Below are 22,959 nucleotides of genomic sequence, written 5' to 3' on the forward strand. Positions count from 1 at the left end.
CAGATTCAGCAACATTTCAGCAAAGAATGCATCTCTTTTGTGACAGAGGTCTGATCTCAAAGCTTTGAGATCAGACCTCTGTCACAAAAGAGATGCATTCTTTTATAGCCCTTTAGGCATAATTCCAAATTGCTCTCTAGAATGACTGGATCAGTTCATAACTCCACCAGGAATACAGGAGCATCCCAATTTTATGACATTATTTTCTTGAGTGAGCTTTTTATCTCCTTTTCCATTTGACCAGTTCTACTTTGTAAAGTGTCCTTTTCCTCAGTGAATTTTTTAAACTCTTTTTTTCCAAAGGGCTAATTCTTTCTTTAAAGAATTTTTTCTTTTTGATGCATTTTTGTATATCTTTTTCCATTTGGCTAAGTCTATTTTTGAAGGTGTTCTTTTCTTTAGATTTTTGTGCCTTTTTTACCAATTAGTCCATTTTGGTTTTTAAGATATTAATTCCTTCAATATTGACTCCTCTTTCATGATTTTCCTGTATCATTCTCATTTTGTATTTGAGAGCAATTCTTTCTTGGAGGCTTTGGATGCAGCAATATTGACTTTATTGTCTTCTTCTGAGTTTGAGTCTACCCTGTCACCCTAAGAACTTTCTATGTTGAGTTTCTTTTCTTGTTGTTTGCTCATTTTCCTGCCTTTTTCTTTTATTTTAGTTTAAAATTCTGTTAATTGCTGAGCTCTGTAACTGTGACAAAGGGAATATTGTTTCAAGCTTCAGATTCTTTGTGCAGCTGCCTTCAGAGCTTGCACTGAGTATCGATCTACTTTCAATTCTTCCAAAGTGGTATGATGTAAGGAGAGGTGTGTTTAATACTCTCCCAGCCTGTGCTCTGGTCTTTGAGGGAACTAAGCACTCTTTTATTCCCTTGAACTATGACCAGGGTCCCCTGCTCCTCTGTGGCTACAAGGGCTAGTGTATGCTGGTGCTCCTCCTCACCTTGTGACTATGCCCAGGCTATGACCTGGTTCTGCCTAGGGATAATGTGACAAGAGTTTTGTAGCCAGAGCCAACAAAGGAACCCATATAATCTCCTTCTAAGCAATAGTCTGACCCCCTTTCCCATCTGTGACTAAGAGTTATAGAAGCTTGGCTGCTGAAGTTGGGCCCAAAGCCTATTTCCTTATTAGGGCTTACCCTGGTATACCATATTCCACCTATACCCTAGTGCACTAGATCACGCATGCCAGCCTTCTAAGTTGTTTTGGAATGAAACATTACTTCTTTTTCTGTGGGTTCTGATGCTTCAGAATTCATTTTGAGGAATTATGGCACTATTTTTTCAGAGGCAGCTTGGTAGAAATTAAATGGGTCCCTATACCTTCTCCACCATCTTGGTTTTGCTTCTAAAATGGGACACATTTTCTATCTCAAGATGTACTTAGTCTCTTTTATACTGTTATACTCTTTTATACTCTTGAGCAGCAGGAATGGTGACAGAGTACCAGCCTTGGTGTTAAGACTTGAATTCAAGTCCTGCCTCTGACCCAAATTAACTGTCTGCCTTCAAGTTACCAAACTTTAAAATGGCTTAGACAATTTTTTAGTCTTATAGCTGGAGTGCTCTTCTGCACAAGGAATTCTTGACTCTAATGAGTCATAAGTCTGGAACAAAACAAGCTTCTCCCTTTGAAATCTGAGCTACTCTACAGCAGAGATGAAGTAATCTGTATGAAGCCTCCATTGGAAAAGGCAATGGCAGACCACTCCAGTATCTTTGTCAAGAAAATCCCAAGTGGGATTTTATACAGGAACTATCTTTTGTATGAAGAATTGTACATATAACTGAAATGACTAGACAACAGCAAAATGAAATGAAGTCTCTATGCTCTATAAACCTTTCTATCACTTCAGTAAAGGACCCCAAATGAACCACAAAATTTATCATCTTCCTATACATTTGAGTTTCCAAAAAAATCGGTGAATGGACCCAATAGTACATTTTGCCTTTGCCTCCTATTTTAATTTTGTTTCATCCTTAAGTCTAAAAAAGAAAAACTTTTATTTCCTATAGATAGATGTTTCAATTCCCCATCGATGACTGAGACAATCAAAGGAGCTAGGGATAGAAAACTCTATAAGAACCTTGGTTACTCACCTTTTTTAGCTTTTTGATGGTCACTTGAAGATCTCCTACTTCTACCTCATACTGACGTTTGAGATCATTTAGAGCCTCTTCAGCTTTTCGTTTCTCCTAGGAGAAAAGATATTCCATCATAAGGCTAAATGCCTATTCATCTAAAAAAACATTTAATATGCTCATATTCTATAAAGCCTTTTGTGTTAGATATTAGGAAATATAAAAAGTTTAGATAATAAGAGCTAGCATTTATAGAACTTTAAAGTTTACAGAATACAGTACATACATTATCTCATCTGATCCTTACATCAACCCTGTGAAATAAGTGTTACTACTGTGCTAATTTTACAGATGATGGAAATTGAGCCAGGAAAGGGCAATTGACTTGCCCACTAATTGTCTGAGGAGAGATTCATGTCTTTCTGACTCCAAGTCCATTTAATCTTAACTGTTGCTCCAATTGGCTGCCTCAATAAGACATGGTTATTGCCCTCATGAAACTTATCTAATAGAAGCTAGAAATACCTAATAACTAAAATATGAAAATATGTTGATATGTTGATCAAATGTATAAAATAAATGACTATGTGAGATCTGAAGAAGATAATCAATGACTATGAAGGCTTTCAGAATAAGGTAGGCTTTAAAGGATGGGGAGAAATTAAGTAAAAAAGGAGGAAATCCAAGGAAAGGGAAAGCCTAACCAAAGCCACAGAGGCAATCCTTCTTGGGCTGTGTCTGAGGGCTGATTCAATAATCTTAAAATAAATAAACCCTTTGTGAAACATTTGGCTTTTATACAAGAGCAGAATCCCCGAATCCTGGTGTTTAACGGGACTATAAATGACATCCCAGTCCAAACTATAATTGCAAAGGAATTCTATCTACAACATTTCAGCAAATGGTCATTCAGTTTTAGCCTGAAGAATTCTAAATGACAAGGAATGTATGAGTTCCTTAAGTTAAAAAAAACAAAATACAATCCCATTCTTTAGGCAGCATATAGCCAAAAAAAAACAATTATTTAAAAATGAATGGCTAATAATTATTATTTCTTTAAGGTTTATGAAACACTCTACATATATTTTCTCATTGGAGCCTTTGTAAGGTAGATGCTGTTATTATCCTCATTTAACAGATGAAGAAACAGAGTCTGAGAGAAGTAGGTTACACAATCAATCGGTATGTGTCAAAGGCAAGACTTGAATTATTGGTTTTTAAGGCAAACTTTCTGTCTAGTCATTATAACTGTAAAGGGTGAAATTATGGTTGAGACTGAAAAATAATCTAAATTTAAATGGTCGCCAAGGGAAATCCCAAATAATAAAATACCCAAGTCAGCTGCCAAATTTTTATGGTGATTTAATTACAACAGGAGGAAGAAAATATTAGAGGGAGAGAAGGAAAGGAGTTTAACTCAGAACCACTCTGGCTCAGGCTGAGCCAAAGCGGGTGTTAAGGCCTTGGAGAGCCAAGGCAGAGAAAAGAGTCAGTCCTTATCACTCACGTGACCAATCTATAGAGAAGCTATCTGCGGGGCTCCTCCAAGCTCGAGCTGAAGGATAGAACTAAACTTTAGCCCTCTCCACAGGAAGTCACGAGAACTCCAGAGGCTGTTCTCTACCTCACTTCCTGCATCTCACATGTGCCAATGGTGGCTCAAGATTGACATAGGACCACCCATAGGTCTGTCCTTTTTTTGCACATGTCTGTTGAAGGCCATCTCCTCAGATAATTAAATCTTGAGTTTAATGCAGACCTTCCTAATCTTGTTAAACTAAGAAGGGAGGAGAAATGTAGTTTCCAAGACCTGATTCGGTCATTCCAAGTATCTCTCTTGTTATTGATCAGGAAATAGCTAAATCAGATATTCTGAAGAATGGTCTGATTAGGGTGGAATAGTTTTGAAATTCACATAACACAAGGACTCAGATAACTAACTTAAATAATAATATTAACTCTAGAAGAAGAAAATTATAAATAGTAGTGGGGTCAGAAGTCAGAGTACAAGTATTAGAGAGTAAAAAGTAAAGAAAGAAATTCCTTTTTTCAGAAGTTTGGTCCTAGACAAGAGATGAATAAGAGACAATGGAAGACAGGAGGCAGAGGAAGGAGGAGAAGAGAAGAAAGAAGATAGGAACAGGGAGAGGATGGGAGAGGAAAGGAAAGAATCAAGAGAAGAAATAGTATTTATATAACTTTATTTATTTAGTTATTCAATATTTATTTATTCTATATAATTATTTTAAAGCACTTCACATATCTGAATTGATCCTCACAACAATCCCATGAGATAGCTGTTATGATTATTCTCATTTTGCAGATGCAGAAACTGATGTAGAGAATGGTGATATGACTTGTCCTGGGTTACATACTTTTGTGGCAAGAATCAACCTCAGGTCCTTCTGATTCTTATTCTAGAGCTCTAGGCACCTACCTAGCTTAGCTCTTTCATTATAACTGAGAGAATGTCAGGGTCAAATGAAACATTTTAAGGACAGGAGATATTTGTTGATAGAACTTATAATTGAGCAAAAAAGAAAGGGGATGACCAAGCTTTCTGAATAGATAGATCAGAAGCACAAGTAAACAGTTAGCTTTGAAAGAAGGAGCTAAGACTAAGCAGAAGTGTGTGTGGGGAGTGAGGATACTGAAGGGGTGCTGAGGTATGGAACTGGGAAAGAATAGTGAGCTCATGACAAAGAGTCTTGAGTTTCTCAACAAAGTAGGAGAGGAAATCTGTTGAGAAGCAATGGAGTTCTAATGTACAAGACTGAAGAGAAGATTTGAAACTCACTATTTAGTCATGAAAGGAAGAAAAGAGATAGGAGGTGGGGGGAAGAGTACAAGGAAATGTGGAGTAGAAAGGGAGATAAAAATAAGAAAAAATGTGGTTGCTTTTTTAAAAGGAGTGAAAAAAGATAGGGTACTTCTGAAACCAGAGGAAAATAACTACATTTTATTGAATGGAGAAACAAAAATTCCCCCAGTTGTTCCATGGATGCATGCCTTGTCTTTATTTGATAGTGGGTACCTTCCTATTAGGGTGGAAAAGCCATGTTGTCTACTTCCAATGTAATATTTAAGGCACACAGTCTATATGTATCTTATAAGAAATAAAATGTAGTTTATGAATTGATGTGAAGCAGTATGGTACAGTTGAAAGGAGGAAGGAAGGAAGGAAGGAAGGAAGGAAGGAAGGAAGGAAGGAAGGAAGGAAGGAAGGAAGGAAGGAAGGAAGGAAGGAAGGAAGGAAGGAAGGAAGGAAGGAAGGAAGGAAGGAAGGAAGGAAGGAAGGAAGGAAGGAAGGAAGGAAGGAAGGAAGGAAGGAAGGAAGGAAGGGAGGAAGGGAGGAAGGGAGGAAGGGAGGAAGGGAGGAAGGGAGGAAGGGAGGGAGGGAGGGAATGTGTCAGGCACTATGCTAACCACTTAACAGATATTATCTCATCATCACAACACTGGGAAGTAGATGCTATTATTATCCTCATTATACAGTTAAGGAATCTGAGGCAGACAGAGAGTTAGTGGTTGACATAGTTCACAAAGCTAATAAGTATCCAAGGCCACATTTGAACCCAAATCTTTCTGACTCCAGTCCCAAAGATCTAGCCACTGAACTAATTCTGGAGTAATAGAACAAAAGGTTCAAAATCCTGCTTCTGATTGTCATGTCATTTAACCTTCCTGTACCTCATTTTCCTCAACTATAAAATGAGGGGGTGGCATTAGATAACCTTTGAGGTTTCCTCCAGCTACAGGTCTATAATAGTATAGCCTTTGCAATATTCATATTCTTATATTCTCTAATGGTTATAAAGGTTTCCTCCCTAGGACACTTCTTAAATTGGACAAGAACAAAAGGGCCATTATGGCAAGAGTCATCATTAGCCTACAAGACATTCTAGTTGGAAGAAGCAAAGATAGTCCCTTCAAGTAAAAAAAAAAATCCAATATCCAGCTTCTCTTGGTTCCAATTATTTCAGTGATGTTTATTAAAAGGAAAATATCCTGCAGATGAGGGGTCACAGAGCCCTCAGCTGGGCTCCAAGTAATGAACCACAGTGGAATCTCAAAGTAAGCTGTGTAATCACCTTCTTTGCAGGGCTGACATATTTACATTCAAACAAAATTATGTATCCCAATAGCCAGCACCTATCACCATGATAGCAAATCACTCTGACACCAAGTTGCTCTGACAAAGGCACTGTGTTACCATGAGCAATTCAGCAGGGGAAGATGTTTTTAAGAAATGTTAAACCCCAGCTGTTCTCAAATCAGAAATGTGGAATATGACAGTTCAATGCAGGAGGAACTGAATGTGAAGGTCATCTGACAGACAGGAAGTGAGAACAAGTAAACCTAAATCATAGCAAAAAAAAAGAAGAAAATAAAAAGAAAAAAAGAGGCTGATAATGTGCCATGTTTTAAAGGCCTCTCAAAATGAAAAAGTGAAGGGTCAAAAAGGAGGGCAGCAAAGAAGGTGAGAGAGATTTGTGCACACCTAAGTAAAGTTGTTAAATTATATTTCAAAATCTATTAAGGCAGCCCATTAAATAACAATCTGTGACTTTGGAGAGCAATGAGCTGTAACATCAGACCATGTGATTTTAGAGTTTCCAGAACCCGGAAACCATCCTCTGTGACAAAACTTGCAAGGATTCTCCATATAATATTTTCATTGAAAACTCATTAATTCTAGGGTTTTCTTGACTCCTAATAGTACATTATTGGCTAAGAATAGAGGAGTAGTTCATTTCTTTCACTGAAACTTATTGCTTGTCTGAATTCAAACCTTGCCTCAGATACTATAAAGGTGACTCTGAGTCAATGACTTTATATTAATATCTCTGCCTCAGTTTCCTCAACTATAAAATAGGAATAATATCAATTTGCTCCAAGGGTTGTTGTAAGTATCAAATGAAATAATATTTGTAAAGAGCTTAGCACAATGCATATAGCAGGTGCTTAATAAACCCTTCTTTCCTTACTTCCTTTGAGACCCTGGGCATATCACTTTACATCTGTCTGCCTCAATTTCTTCATCTACAAAATGGGTAAGATAACCTTCCAGAGTTGTTATAAGGCTAAAATGAGATGTTGTTTGTAAAGTACTTTTAAGTCTAAAAGCACCAGTATTGTTGTTATTAATCCTCTGGATCTCCTCACACACAACCCCTTTTTAAATGGCTTAATAATCATAAGCACCTGCACTCACTAGTTAGTAGAAACTTTTCTCCCAGCATTCCTCAAATCATAGGGATCATAGGGATTCTGGATATAGAACTAAAAGGAACCTCAGAGGTCCTCCAATACAAGAACATCAATTTTACAGGTGGGGGAACTGAGTCCCAGGAATATTAAGTGACTTATTTGCAGTCACAGAGACAAATAATTCCCAGTGGCAAGTTCAGATCCATTATCTTCTGACTCCCAGATCCAGTGTGTTTTTAATTGTACCACAGTGCCTCCTTCCAAATAAGATAATCAGAAGATTTCAAGAAAACATGGAATTAGGAAGATTTTTAAAATTCAACAAATTCTCTCTGTTTCTAATGTTCTACTCTACTGAAGAAAAACAGGCTTAAATAGAAATATAGAGAGTCATCCAGGATTTTTTCACTTTGACCCAGGTCCTTCACCAGTGGGTCTACTCTTGAGAAAGAGTATTAGTTCTTTAGTTACAGGAACAAGGTTCAAATTTTGTCACATATCCTCTGTGAGCCTCATGTTGCTCATCTTTACAATGAGAGGAGTTAGATTAGAACAGGAATTATTATCTTTTTGCATCAAGGACCCCTTGAACTCTTCTCATAATATATATACATATATATATATTTTAAATTTATGAACTTAAAAAATTAAATTCATAATTTAAATCCCTGCTCCCAAAAGCAATGATAAAGGGCAAGAATGGGAAAAAATTCCCTTGAAATATATTATTCTATCTTTCTGAGTATCTTTTTATACAGAATCCTTAGCATTAGGATACAAATAACAATCATTATCATGATCTGTTTTTCTGAAAAACAACTATAATAATAACATTTTAAAAGCTATTTTATATTTGCAAGTTCTTTACATGATTCTCTCATTTGATTCTCAAAACAAACTTATTCGGCAAAGAGTATACTTGTCTCCTCTTTATAAATAGGGAATTCATTGTTCAGATGTTTCTGTGTTGACTCTTTGTGACCCTATTTGGGGTTTTCTTAACAACCCTTCTCTACCTCACTTTATAGATGAGGAAACTGAAGACAAACAAGGTTAAATGATTTGTCAAGGGTCACACAGCTTATTAAGTGTCTGAAGCTGAGTTTGGACTCAGATCATCCTGAATCCAGACCCAGTGATATATCCACTGTAAAATCTAGCTACCACGTGATTATCAGGACCTTTCATTTATCCAAATTTATTTTTAATCCATCAACACATATTGAAATTTAAATGAAAATCTACCTCCTAACTTTTCAGTATATGTGTTTTGAAAGCATCTATAAGGTAAGCATGTTAGTAATGGAGAAAATATCCTAAAACTAATGACCATTCACCTGAATGCCAGAATATTGGGCTAATTTTTTTAAAATGAGTTCAAAACCTGCTTCAGTGATTTCCCCTGCTGGGCAAGTCATTTAATGTCTATGGACCTCAGTTTCCTTGCTTGAAAATTAAGGGAATAGACTTAATGACTTCCAGGCCTAAACCTATGATCCTATATTTTCTATTCATAGATCCCTTTTCTAAAAAGGAATTCTTTATTCCTTTTTTTTTAATTTAATAGGGGACTTGGAGGTCCTTTAACTGTAGAGACTTGTAGGGTCTAACTAGCCCACAGTGACAGGAAGTAGAAACCATAGAAACAGGAAACAATAGAGACAGAAAGTGAGGTAGGAAAAGGGAGCCAGCATCAGTTGATCAGTCTGTCAGATGCCGATAGTCAGGACTGGCAGTTGTGGGGACGTTGGCTGCTAGGAGTATGTTGGGTTGCTGGTTGGCATTTAGTTGCTAGAATATAAAGGCAGGCCTGAGCATACTGAGAGGGCTTTTTGGCTTTTGGGGTTTGGGCTTTTGGTTTGGGCTGTTAGGTCTTTTTTTCTTTCTTGAACTTTTTGGGAGGTCTTCGTTGACAGATCTAATTGGGGTTGGATTAAACACTGATTGGGTTGGTTTTGATTGGGCTGGACTGGGTTGGAACTTTGTGGGGTGGTTGTTATTAGTGGTAGTTATAGGCAGTTATAGGTAGATGTAGGCAGTTTTAGGCAGTAATTATAGGGAGTTATTGGATAACTAGCATAGATATTAGGAAATTTTCTTTCTCTACCTCTTTGCTATATTTCCCTCCTTTACTATATATTATACTATATTCTTTTACTATCTCTATTTTAATTAAACTAAATTATTAATTGTTAAAAGCTGCTATTAGTTTTCTTTTCTCTGGCTTAAAGGGATAATATTAATTTACAACTCTACTATACTCTCATTAAAACTTATATTATTAAAATCTGCTCTCTTATTTTGTCAAACCTCCTAATTTAACCTAAGGGTTAAATTTTTCCAATTACTTTCCAATTACTGAACTCCAAGGGTACAGATAGAGCATCTGCTGAAAACTCCATAGTCAAGTGAAACTGAGACACAAGTTCAGTAATGACTTCACAAAGTCTCCTCAATAAGGTGGTATCACAAACAGGACTACTTGTTTTATATGTATGGAATTTGGATCATTCAGCCATAACTACTTAATGTAGCACACATTGAATTGGGGATTTAAAAAAAAGAAAAGATATATTTCAAATGATTCATAAGAGGCAAATTATCCTTAATCTATTCATATGTATTTCCTTTTAGCTAGGTAGAGGAAAAGGAAGGTTTGAAATGAGATGGGGCTAAATATCAGAATGACAAAACCTAAATCTCTTAGTGCTGTACCAAGGTTAAGTATTTTACATTTTAAGGGAATCACAGAATGTGCTTCTAAACATCAATGCAATAGTCCCAAAGTAGATAATCTCCATAAAACTAAGACAATAAAAACCAATTATACTATTTCCCTCCAGAAACATTTTATTTTCTTTGTCCCTAGGGCAAAATCATAAAGGGGTTTCATTGTATTTGCTACTTACCCAGAGAAGACAGCAACAGTAAAAGCCTGAAACTCAAGGGCTAAATGTATTGTTAAGCAAAGCAATTGTGATATTGGACAAAATATTAAGCAGATGTTAATTTCAATACTGAATTCTCAAGGCTTATGAAGATGCATTGTTATCCATTATCAGAAATCTCTGTACAATTTGAAACAAAAAATTGTATTTCCCCCTACTTAAAATAAAATATAAGCTAATGTTTGCAAAATAGGTGATTAGAGTACAAATTAATAGACAACCAACCCATAAGTTTTTGAGTATTTACTATGTCCCCAATACTATGCTCTACTCTGTAGGTGATTCTAAAAGAATCCTTAGCTATCTGGCAACTTCACTTAAGTAGAGCACAGCTAAGAATCAAGGAGTATACAAAAAAGTCATCAGAGAAGCCTAACCAGAAATCATAAAGTACATGCAAGGAAGCTAGCTAATGGTTCTAATTATAGAGTAGCAGCTTGCCCTCGCTGGGTCTATTTAATCTCATTTAGACACGTTTCTCACAAATGTGATTGACTTCTTCTTTTCAGGTCCTCCATAGATCAGAAGTAGAAAATTAGAAACAGAGAGAGGTTACTACACAGGCACATAGACAGAAACAAAAATACCATAGGGAGAGAAAAAGACAAAAAAACATATGAAAAGCAGACAGGAGCATTCACAAAGCAAAGCATAGTATAGGGCCACTTCATAGAGGATCAAATAGCTCTGTATACTTTCAAATAGGGCCTGAGAGCATTACTCTTTTATAACATAGTATAATAATAGATGTTTATAACCATGGCCCTGAGTCCAAGTTAAATGAGGCTCAATATATTCTGCTCAAGAAGAAAGAGAATGTATTTTAGAAAAATTTTCATCCAAAATGGTTATAGCTATAATGTTTAAAATGATAACTCTTTAATTTCTAGTTACTGAATTTTTTAGTCTTTAAGAGATGGTTCCTGTCCTCAGGGAATTTATAATCCAAAAGGGAATTCTGAATTATCACACATGAAGCAATTAGCAAATAAGACCTAAACCATATGAAGAGTGGATACTAGGTAGCCAAGAAGATAGAGTTCTGAGCCTAGAGTCAGGAAGACTCATCTTCATAAGTTTAACTCTGGCTTCAGATATTCATTAGTTGGGTGACCCTGGGCAAATCACTTAGCCCTGTTTGCTTCAGTTTCTTCATCTATAAAATAAGCTGGAGAATGAAATGGGAAACCACTCTAACATCTTTGCCAAGAAAACCCTAAATAGGGTTACCAAGAGTCAGACAGAACTATAAAACAAATGAACAACAAAACCATATAATATTATCTTAAAACACCAGGTAGAAAGATGTCAGTCTTGCATGAAATCACAAAGCAATGTTTCATGGAAGAGAAAGGGTCTCAAGTTGGGTACTAAAGAAGTAAGGTCAGTTTATGAAACCATTGAATGTCAAGCAGGGGAATTTGACCTTGACAATAAAACAGAATTTTACATTTTTTAGTAAGACATGATGAAAATGGTAATTGATGAAGATTAGCAAGGCAGTCAATGGAGATGGAATCAAGGAGTCTAGGTAGAAAAATGTTATCATAATACAGGCATAAAATAAAAAAAAAAAACTTCAATCAAAGAAGCAAAGACTTGGAACTAGAAGGAGTCTAGTTCACTATCCTTACTACACACAAGGAAACTGAAGCAGAGAGAAGCCCAAGCATTGCCCAAGGTTACAAGGTAGTAATTATCAGAGCTGAGATTTGAACTCAAATCTGTGAAGATTAAATTAACTATCCCAATTGTGAAAATTAAATGAACTCTCCCCTGATTGTGAAGATTTAATTAACTGTCCCTTGATTGTGAAGATTCAATTAACTCTCCCCTGCCCAGTTTTAGATTTAATCACCAAAGCATACACATCCCACTCACAGTTGAGTAGGGGATGTCTGTGACCCACGTGTGCCACAGTGGGTGATGAATCAGAATTGACTGATTGCCCCCTGGGCAAGCCTAAGCAAAAGCTTTAGAAATAATTTGCACATGTCAAATTAAGGAAGTCACAGGAAGTGACAAAAAAGAAATGGTCTTTAAAAAGCCAAGAAACATCCTGTGAGGGGCTTCTTCTTTCTTTGGTCTTTGATCTGACTTTAAAGGAACTCAAGCTTGAGATCTCAGACTGCTTCCCTTTGGACTGACACGTGATAAGTGAAAGACTGATTCCCTTTCCTTGGATTTTCTGAAGATACAAGCCTCAGGAGGGACCTATCCTCTTTAGAGAGGTTCTCTGCATCCCCAGGTCCTTAGCTCAAGGCTGGCTGAGGCCCCTCTGGCTAAGGAATAACTAGTTAAGCCAGGGCTGGAGCAAAATACTTAGTGAGTAGGCTAGATATCTTACCCTATCCTCTCTCTGATTTTTCTTACTTTCACTCTTTCTAAATTTTATAAATAAAATTGTTAAAATAAATCTCTTTGGAATTAATTAAATTCCCGGTGACCCTATTCTTAAATAATCTAGTCCAACCTTTTATAAAACCCCTCACTCTTTCTACCCCTTTACAGATTCAACTTCAAATACAGTTCCTTCCACTACATCATGCTGCCTGGCCTGAATATAATACCTGGTATAAATAACACAATTAATAAAGCATTGCTGAATGAATGACTTGGTGAAAGATTGGAGATGGAGGAAAAAGGGGAAGGGAGGAAAAAGAAAGAAGGGGACAGAGAGGGAGAAAGGAATGAGGAAAGGAGGAAGAGATGTGAGGGGAGGGAAGGGGAGAGAGGGGGATGCTACTGCTCTCATTCTCCATATACAAACATGCCTTGTGAACTCCAACCTCCAGAAATATGACAAAGAATGTTTTAAATCTTGGGATGAAGAGGAAGTAAGAAATGAAAGGAGGTTAGGGGCCCATAAACAAGAAGAGTTTTAAATCTGAAGTATTAGAAGGGAGTCAAGTATGCAATATGAGGGGCAGTTCAATGGTTCAAGAGATTAAGCATTAAACCTGAAGTCAAAAATGCCAGAATTCAAATCTGACCTCAGATATTTGCTAGCTGTATGTCTCTGGGCAAGTCTTTTAACCCCTGTCTACATAAAGCTGGACAAGGAAAAGGCAAATCACTACAGTATCTTTATCAAGAAAACTCCATGAACAGTTGTTTTAAGGGGTCATGAAGAATTGGACACAATTGCACAACAATGCATGCACTGGGAGACAATGGAAAAATCAATGGTTCCAGTAAAATGATAAAAAAGGAACTGAGTGGAGTTATCACAAAAGCTCTAGGGGAAATCTGCTAAGTTATCTAGAGACATCACTTTCCACTTTTAACTTAATGAAAAAGAAGAGTTTCAATAGAAATAATTCCCTTCAATTCATGCTGCAGTAGCAGCAAACTATGATGACAGAAAAACAGCTGGCTAAGTTCCAATGCAAAACAATGAAATTTAGAGCCCCACTTTGAATTCTATTGAAGTCAAAATTTGAAGCTGGCTGCATGTATCCTTAATATAAACAGAAGATAGGCAATATCTGCTTTGACAGTATCTGTGTTGATGCTGATAGGTACATGCAGTGAATAGGAGTGTCTTCTGCATTGACATTTGGAAGTGCTGGCAATACCTGACACTTACATCTTTCCTTGTTTTGTGTTCTACGGCTTGAATCCTCTGATCCATCTCCTCTTCTAGTTCACTCAACTGCATGGCTGCTTTGTCCTGGGCTCTGAAATTTAAAAGGGCACACACTCCAATTCACCTTTGTTATTTGAAGTCACAGCAACAAGAGAACCTCTCTCCATTTCCTTTATTTGCACACACACACACACATCCTGAACTCTAACCATCCCTAGAAATATGTCACCTGTTATATAAACATAAAACCATGGAGCTAGCAGCTAATTTGTATAACATTTGTTTCTTTAAATCATGTAACAAACACCAATTATGACAACCTCACATTTGTATGGCATGTTAAGGTTTATAAGGCATTTTCCTTCAAAATCACCCTCTCAGGGAGGTAAAAAGAGGTATTATTATTATTATCTCCATTTAACAGATTGAAAAACTGAGACTTGAAGAACTGTAGTGATTTGCCCAATGCAACACAGCTAATTGGCAAGCATTTCATCTGGGATTCAAATTTCAAGCACAGCACATTTTTTATTATGATATTGACAGTAGAGGTAAGGGCTAAGAACATAGCACCAATTGTGTGCTAGATACTGTTAAGCATTCTACAAATATTATCTCATTGATCCTCATAGGAACATTGAAAGTAGATGCTATTCCTCTTTTACAGATGAAGAAACTGGAGCAAAAAGAGATTAAATGATTTTTGACCAGGGTCAGAGTTATTAAATATTGGAGCCTGGCCTTGAATTCAGATTTTATTGACTCCAGGCCCAGCCCTCTAACTATCTCACCACCATGTTGCCTCAATCAAGGCAATTAAATATGGATGGATAGATAGACAGAGAGACAGACAGATGGACAGAGAGACAGACAGACAGGCAGACAGACAGACAGACAGACAGACAGACAGACAGACAGACAGACAGACAGATAGATAGATAGATAGATAGATAGATAGATAGATAGATAGATAGATAGATAGATAGATAGATAGGTAGGTAGGTAGGTAGGTAGGTAGACAGACAGACAGACAGATAGATAGATCAGTAAGCTGATAGATCAGTAAGCAGATAGACAGACAGACAGATAGATCAGCAAGCAGATAGATAGGTAGATAGATAGATAGATAGATAGATAGATAGATAGACAGACAGACAGAGAGACAGACAGATAAACAGAGGAGAGATAAAGAGATAGATGGGTATAGATATAGATATCAGTTACAAGTTATAACAATTATAGCAACCATACTACGGGTTAAAATAGTAACAAAAAATGGGAGAGGAAAACAGAATGATGAAGTCCCAAAATTATAAAACTGAATTCTAGTAATAGTCTCTAAAGTTCCAAATCTTGGAGGATAAGTTTACATTTTAACCAAAGTCTGATTCTTAACTTAATGCCAAGAATAAAGCATCTTTTAAAATTTTCAAATCCCTGGCAGGGAAGAGGAAATATTGAAAATGTTTCTGGCTTTATGCTTAATATTCATCTAATTTTAAAATCATTTCATGTCTCATTTAGTTCCCAGTAGTTCAATACCATGAGGGGAAGTAAATAAATGAAGTACATGAATTCTAAAATAACACTTTTAGTCCAAAAATGATGGGGTTTTAGAACTGTGTTTAAACGTATCCCACACACAAGCTGCTCAGGCCATTGTAGCTTGATTCTCTTGTAGTTGTTCAGTCATTTCGGCTTGCCTGATGCTTCGTGACGGCTTTTAGGATTTTCTTGGCAGAGATACTGGAATGTTTTACCATTTGCTTCTCTAGTTGATTTTATAGATAAGAAATCTGAGACAAACAGGATTAAATCGCTTGGTAACCTGGTCACCTGGTAAGCATCTGAAGCTGGATTTGAATTCAGAAAGATAAAGTCTTCCTGACTCCAAGCCTGCCACTATTTACTTCACCACCTCACTACTCTGAGCTTGATTTTATCCACTCCATTTTTTTCCTTTTTTACAGTCAATGGGTTAGTCATTGCCCTAAATGGGACCAAAAGATATCTCTATGGTAGAGTGAGTGCACAGTGTATCCAACTGTGGCTGATAGACCAAAACAAGCTTGGGAGACCCTTCACATAGCCTATTTGAATATATATACCAGGTGGATGCATTTATATATATATATAATTTCTTGGCAAAATGTTGGACTGGCTTACCATTTCCTTCTCCAGTGGTTTAAGGCAAAGGTTAATCAACTTGCCCAGGATCAACACAACTAGTAAATGTCTGAGGTCACATTTGAACTCAGGTCTTCCCAACTCCAAGCCTGGCACTCTATCCGGTAAGCTGTCTCGGTCTGGTGTATAATAAGCATTTAATAAACTTACTGACTACAGCATTTCTGACAAGCAGTCATTCAGCCTCTGCTTGAATACCTCCAGGGAAGGGCTACCTTCCAAAGCAGCCCAAATTCTCCCTGCTTTCTCCCAGTATAAACCATCTGGCTAGACATCTGGCTTGAAATTTGAGCTTCTATTCTCAGTTCTCTTAATATTGATTCAGAATTACTTTTTGAAAGAATTGTGACTGTCAGTGCCATCTAGTCCCAATTTCCTCATTCAGAACCATTTTCCTTCAAGCTTTTAAAAAGGCCAGAATCTTATTCTTCTTTCTGCAATTTGAAAGAAGACAATAGTTGGAGGAGTAAATATTTCTTCATAAGAGCATTATACTTCTTTCGAATTCATTATTGACCCTTGCCAGAATTGCATGAGGTATATGTTCATGTGCCAATAAATAAGTACTTATTCAACATTTATTATTTTTCTGCTATTGAGATGCTCCATTTCACAGATGAATAAAGAGGAAGTGAAACAATTTGCCCAGGGTCTTGTTGTTAGTGATAGAATGCAGATGGCAGAACTACAAAGAATTTTCTCCATTACTACTTCCCACCAAACTAGTCATGTAGGCAGGTTTTGTGGGGTCAACTACTAAGACCATTGTGATGCTGCAAATTTTGCAAAAGGTTGGACACACCCTTTACTCTTGAACTCTTGCTTCCAACAAACCTTCTGTGTAGCTCAAAGCCAGTTTTATTTTTATATCTCAGAATAATATGACTTCATTTTGTCTCACTTCAGGATATGGTAGCGTGTTGAGAATAAGCTCAGTGAAGTCACTCACTGATGGAAGCCCTCTAAAATGTGAGGCCTTTGAGGGCTTCTCCTCTTTGTATTCCCAACTCCTAGTTAGCTCAGGGCCAGGCACTTAATCAATGCTTTGAAGTCCTGACCTGTTTGTGACTCCAATCTAACTTTCTGACATTCTTTATCTTTTTTTTTAAACCCTTACCTTCCGTCTTAGAATAAATACTGTGTATTGACTCCAAGGCAGAAGAGTGCTAAGGGCTGGTCAATGGGGGTTAAGTGACTTGCCCAGGGTCACACAGCTAAGAAGTGTCTGAGGCCAAATTTGAACCCAGGACCTCCCATCTCTAGGTCTGGCTCTCAATCCACTGAGCCACCCAGCTAAACCCTCTAACATTCTTTTTCAAATAGTAGTACCTTGGACTATTGAAATTCAGATAGCCTGACATACTACAATAATGCAGTCTGTTTTAATTAATTCAGGTTTAAATAGGCTTGAATGAATTTTTTAAATAAAATTTTAAAAATAAAAAAAATGATACATATTACAATTTTATCATTCTTTCAGAGAGGCAATAGTTATCGATATGTGGCCCAGGTGGGAGGGGGAGTGGACTCCACAAGTTTTTCAAGTGATCCAAAACATGAAAACCATTTTCACAATAATATTAAAATGTCTTAATCTCCAAAGTGATAAATACTGATAGATATGAGCCACATAAACAAAAACTCTTTTGGGTGCTCAATGATTTCAGACTATAAAAGGGAGTCCAAAAAATTGTCAACTGAAAGCCAGCCTGGGTGGGGAGGGAGCATCAGAAGGCTTACTTTCAAGTCCCACATGTGACAGACACCTATGGGCCACATGACCCTAGGCCACTCACTAAAGATCTCCCTGAACCCCACACCAAGAAATTCTCCAAGACTCTAAGTGGAAGAGTAGTTGCTAATATGAATTGGTTGGAAGGGTTTCCTTATTGCATATTCCTTAAAGCAATGATATCAGAAGAAATTAAATACACACACACACACACACACACACACACACACACACACACATTTTACTACCTTTTCACTGCAATTGCCAGGTTTTCCATCTCTGTGCTTTGAAGTCTGATCTCTCGGATAAAGTTCTTGATAACATGTTCATAAGGCTGAATTAATCTTGGCTCCACAAGGTTGATATTCTGATACAGAACACTAACTTGCTCTTTTCTGCCAAAGGAAAAGAAAAAAAGAAAAAATCAAACTCCCATTTGCAGAACAAACACTTTATAGACAAAGGAAACAGGATGGGGACAAAGAAAAGAAGTTGGAATAAGGGTGGTATATGGGACAGCAAGGCTACCTGGAACAAAATTTGGAGGGGAAAAACCCTGGAAAGACATGAAGTGATGAAAAATGAAATAAGCAAAACCAGGATAATAATATTCACAATAACAGCAATAATGTAAAATGATCAACTCTGAATGACTTAACTATTACCAACAAGGCAAAGATCCAGGCCAACTCCAAGGAACTCATGACAAAAACAAGCTATCTACTGCCCTAATAGGGACCGATGGAGTCTGAATGCAGATTGAAGCATCCCATTCTTCACTTTATTTCCTCCATGAATTTTTCTCTAGTGTAAGCCATATGGATCTTCTCCCACAATATGATGAACATGGAAATATTTATTTTATAACACATTTACAACCTATATCATATTGTCACCTCAGGAGGGGAGGGGAGGAGTGACAGAACAAGGATCCTAAAATGTCAGAAAACAATTATTACAAATTGTATAAATATGTAAAAAATGTTTAAATTTTTTAAATGAACCAAATTTGGAAAGAAGTAGGAATAAGGTCTCAGGGGCAGGGCAGAATCTAATCTTGAAGGTTTTCTCTATTTAAATAGAGAATTTCCAGGAAAAGGATAGATTCGAGACACTGAATGTTTTCTAACTGAACATTTCAATGAATATACATAGAAAGCTGTTACTAGAGCTAACACTTTTCACCCTCTTCAAATCTTTTTCTTAATAAGCTCATTGTTTCATTTTTCTGTTCAGTACATATTCTTTGGACTGCTTGCTCACTCGCAGAACAAATCCATTTTTCTTTCTTTAACCCTTTGTGAGAAGCTAGTCTTGATATTGTTTAAGAAACATAACTTGGGCTGTGATTTAAACTGTGATTACAGCCACACCTCCTAAAATGAAAGTCAAAGTTTGGGTCATTAGCAGGGAATGGAGGAGGGGGGGATGGGAGGGTAGATGATGACTAACTTCTAATGATGAAGAAGAGGAAGAGAAGACAAGGAGGAAGAGAGGAGGAACAAGAGAAGGAAAGGAAGAAGAGGTAAGGAAAGCAGAGAAAAAAGAAAGACTTCAATGAAAGGAGGATCTATATCCTGAAGGGTCAAACATAGTCAATCAACATATTTATTATACTCAAATAGGCTTTTATAATAAATCTAACCATTTTCATGTTCTACATTCATTTTTTTGGCTACAGGGAAGAGAGTGCTAGTCTTGGAGTCAGGAAGACTTGAGTTCAAATCCTACCTCAGACCTTTACTGTCTGAGTGATCACTTGAACGTCACTTGACTTCTGTCTACCTCAGTTTCCTCATCTGTAAAATGGACATAATCTCATGTATGCAAACACTCTAGTTCCTCACTCCCCACAGCTATCAGTTTACAGTAACAATTAAAAACACCAGATGCTGTCCATTAGCATCAAAACAACAGTCCAAAAGTCCTTTCTGCATTCATATAGCATAACAGAAATACCAAGATTGTACCATGTTAGCAAGTAGACTACACACAACATGATAATTTATGGGATGTGGTTAATTACTCCAGTCTTACGATGGTTTCTACCTGGTTAATTTTCCAACCCTTATAACATTTTCTTTCACATGAATTGCTCTAGGGTTACTCATGCTGAATTTCACAGGTTCTGAACAAACAGTAAATTAAAAATCAATCAACAATAGTTAAGTATCTGTTATACATTCCAAGCATTTAGAGATGTATGAAATATCAGTTAATATATTTCTCTTCCCACAGTTATCCCTTCTACATCAAGGGCTTCAGGAATGTGATACCCCCTTGTCTGAAAAACCCACACGAATTTTTTGGCCCTTCCTTCGTATCAGAGAAATTTCCATTTTTTTCTTCTTCCTTCTAAGGGGCATTTACAGTACCTTATTATAAAATTTGGGTTAAGTATATGGTAATAGGCTATATGTAGGTCAATGTTAAGCAAAAATGCTGTATGAAAAAATATGAAATAAATGTGAATTTTTAAAAGATGAAATATGTTGATATTACATAATATTACACATATATTTTATGAATTTCAAAGTTTCTAAACTTTTTCTTTATTGTATGCTGGCCTTCATGTGTGGGGAAAGTGAAGATGTGAAAAGGATATTTGTGCTTTGTTTATATTTAGTAACATGGTGAACCCTAAAAAGAACAAAAATAGCACCCATCAAAAACTACCACTTTTATGAAATGGAATGCTCCTCTTTTTATATATAGGATAGTCTAGAAGATATAGAATTATACCAAGATTTTTGAGATACCCTCTATTTGTGAAATGGATTGATTCTAGGAGTACTCATAAGTACTTGTCTATTTGTCAATGTCCCCATTAGATATTAAGCTTCTTGAATGCAGGAATTATCTTTTTCCTGTCTTTGTAACCTAAGCATCTTAGCACAGTGCCTGGCACATTTTTGTTATTCACTTTGAGTTCTATTCTTCCTGACTCCATAGCACTATAGCACTCTAATACTTTCCACCAGGTTTTCTTATTAAGGATATGGGAGTTTTTTGTTATTTCCTTCTCTAATGGACCAAGGTAAACAGAGTTTAATTCACTTGTCCAGGGTCACACAGCTAGTAAAAAGTATCTGTCCACATTTGAACTCAGATCTTCCTGCCTCCAGGATCAGCACTCTATCTACTTAGCAGATGCTTAAAATAAATTTTCCTGACAGAGAGCTAAGGAAAATTTTCATTGTGAGTCTTTACACCTCAGAAATCAGAAAATTATGCAAATCAGGATTGAATTACTGTTCTGTTGATTATCTAAGCTTAAAATAGTAATGGAGAAAATGCTAAATAGTGTGGATTAAACTTAAAAGTATATTGTGCATACATTGTTTTAGTCTGCTAAACATTTACCACCATGTCCCTTATAAATTATTACATAAAATGTTACATAAAAATTATTACATAAAAATTACATAAAACCACATAAACATGTGCCTTCCATAAAGATCTATTCTAGCATCTCACCATTTCACAAGTTGACTATGGGTTCTTCCCCTGATCCACATCCTAAGAGGGAATAGAATTGTGATTTCCTGGTGTAGTGAGTGACCTCCCAAGTAAAGAAAACTAATCTTGCAATATAGGTTGGTACCATTTCTATAACTATGAATTTTGAGAGCAGAAGTATCTCACTTGTAGCCAGTGGTCTTCAAAACTCTTAACTAGAATTAGATTAAATCTTAACTGGGAAACATTTAATAAAATAAACAAAAGTACAATACACCATAGATAATGTTAACTCCTGACTTCCTAAGTCAATATACAGCCCACAGGGGTCAGTTTCTCTTTGCCTTTGACACCACAAGTCGTGGACAGTAAGAGGTTAAGTGACTTGTCTAGGATAATAGAACCAACATATGTCAAAAGCAGAACCTGAATCTAGGTCTTCTTGGCTTCAAGACCAGCTTCTCTATTCACTATTTCAAGCTGCCTCCCTGACATACAGTGCTCTTAATTAGAACATAATTGTAGAAGGGCCTATCAAGTTGAAAAGACTTAGAGCATCACTTGGGCAAGGCAACTGTGTGTCTGCCATCAAAAGCTTGTTGTTCAGTTGTTTCTTTCATGTCCAACTCTTCATGACTCTTTGTGGCCCCATTTGGTATTTTCTTGGCAAAAATAATTGGTTTGCCATCTCCTTCTCCAGCTTAATTTACCTGAGGAAACACAGGCAAACAGGGTCACATAGCTGGCAAGTCAAAGGTCAAATCTTGAATGCAGGTCTTCCTAACTCCAAGCATGGCACTCTATCCACTGCACACCTAGCTGCCATCAAAAGCTAAATCTTGCTCAATTCAAGGGTTAGCTAACAAATAATGAATATATTGTGGCCACATTTCCTACTGAAGTATAGAATAGTCAATCTGAGTCACTACTAAAACTAGGTATCTTTTATATTATAGGATTATGAACTAACAAACACATAAAAAGGGGAAATTCTGATGTAAGAACACACCCGGAATATTTCAAACTGACACCAGCAAAATCGTCACACAAAATGAAATCCCTGAGGATTTCATTCAAAGAATTATACATTTAGGAGTCAAAAGATAACAGATTTAACACTAGAAGGAGTTTCAGAGGACACCTCAACAAAACTCTTCATTTTATTGATGATAAATTTAAAATTCAGATGAGTCAAGTGACTTGACCTGTGTCACATAATTATTTAGTTTCAGAGGTAGAATTTGAATCTAGGTGTCCCTGACTCAATGTCTAACACTGTTCTCTGGGCTAAAAGATGCAACACCATACTTCTTCAGGATGAATAAAGGGGGCAGATCAACAATTTCATGAAGAGAGAGAAGTCCTAGATGAGGAAATTCCTTCTAAATAAATTCTACAACCATCGTTCAATCTAGGTGCCCATTGGTCCTTTCATGGCTCCTATGAGTAAGGTTTGTTCAGTCCTGTCTAATTCTCTGTGGCTCCATTTAGAGTTTTATTGGCAAAGATATTAGAGTGGTTTGCCATTTCCTTCTCCAGCTCATTTTACAAATGAGAAAACGAAGGCAAATAGTTTTATGGGACTTGTTCAGGGTCACATTGCTATTAAGTATCTCAGTATAAATTTGAATTCAGATATTCCTCAATCCAGGTCAGGTACTCTGTCCACCATGCCACCTCGATGCCTTAAATAAGGTTTAACCAGTACCAATTAGTCAGATCACCTTCCCTCTTCATCTCACA

General features: G+C 36.7%; 1 protein-coding gene across 1 annotated transcript in view; it reads right to left on the reverse strand.

The window, feature by feature from the left end:
- Nucleotides 1-22,959, reverse strand: part of RASEF (RAS and EF-hand domain containing) — a 117,171-nt gene that overhangs the window by 53,291 nt on the left and 40,921 nt on the right. Inside the window, exons 2-4 of the mRNA XM_001368593.4 lie at nt 18,006-18,152; nt 13,839-13,929; nt 2,109-2,204 (exon numbers count right to left, since the gene is read on the reverse strand). Coding sequence (XP_001368630.2) covers nt 2,109-2,204; nt 13,839-13,929; nt 18,006-18,152 — 334 coding nt within the window. The remainder of the gene's footprint in view (nt 1-2,108; nt 2,205-13,838; nt 13,930-18,005; nt 18,153-22,959) is intronic.

The sequence above is a fragment of the Monodelphis domestica genome, chromosome 7 (assembly GCF_027887165.1).
Source record: "Monodelphis domestica isolate mMonDom1 chromosome 7, mMonDom1.pri, whole genome shotgun sequence".
Taxonomy (NCBI): domain Eukaryota; kingdom Metazoa; phylum Chordata; class Mammalia; order Didelphimorphia; family Didelphidae; genus Monodelphis; species Monodelphis domestica.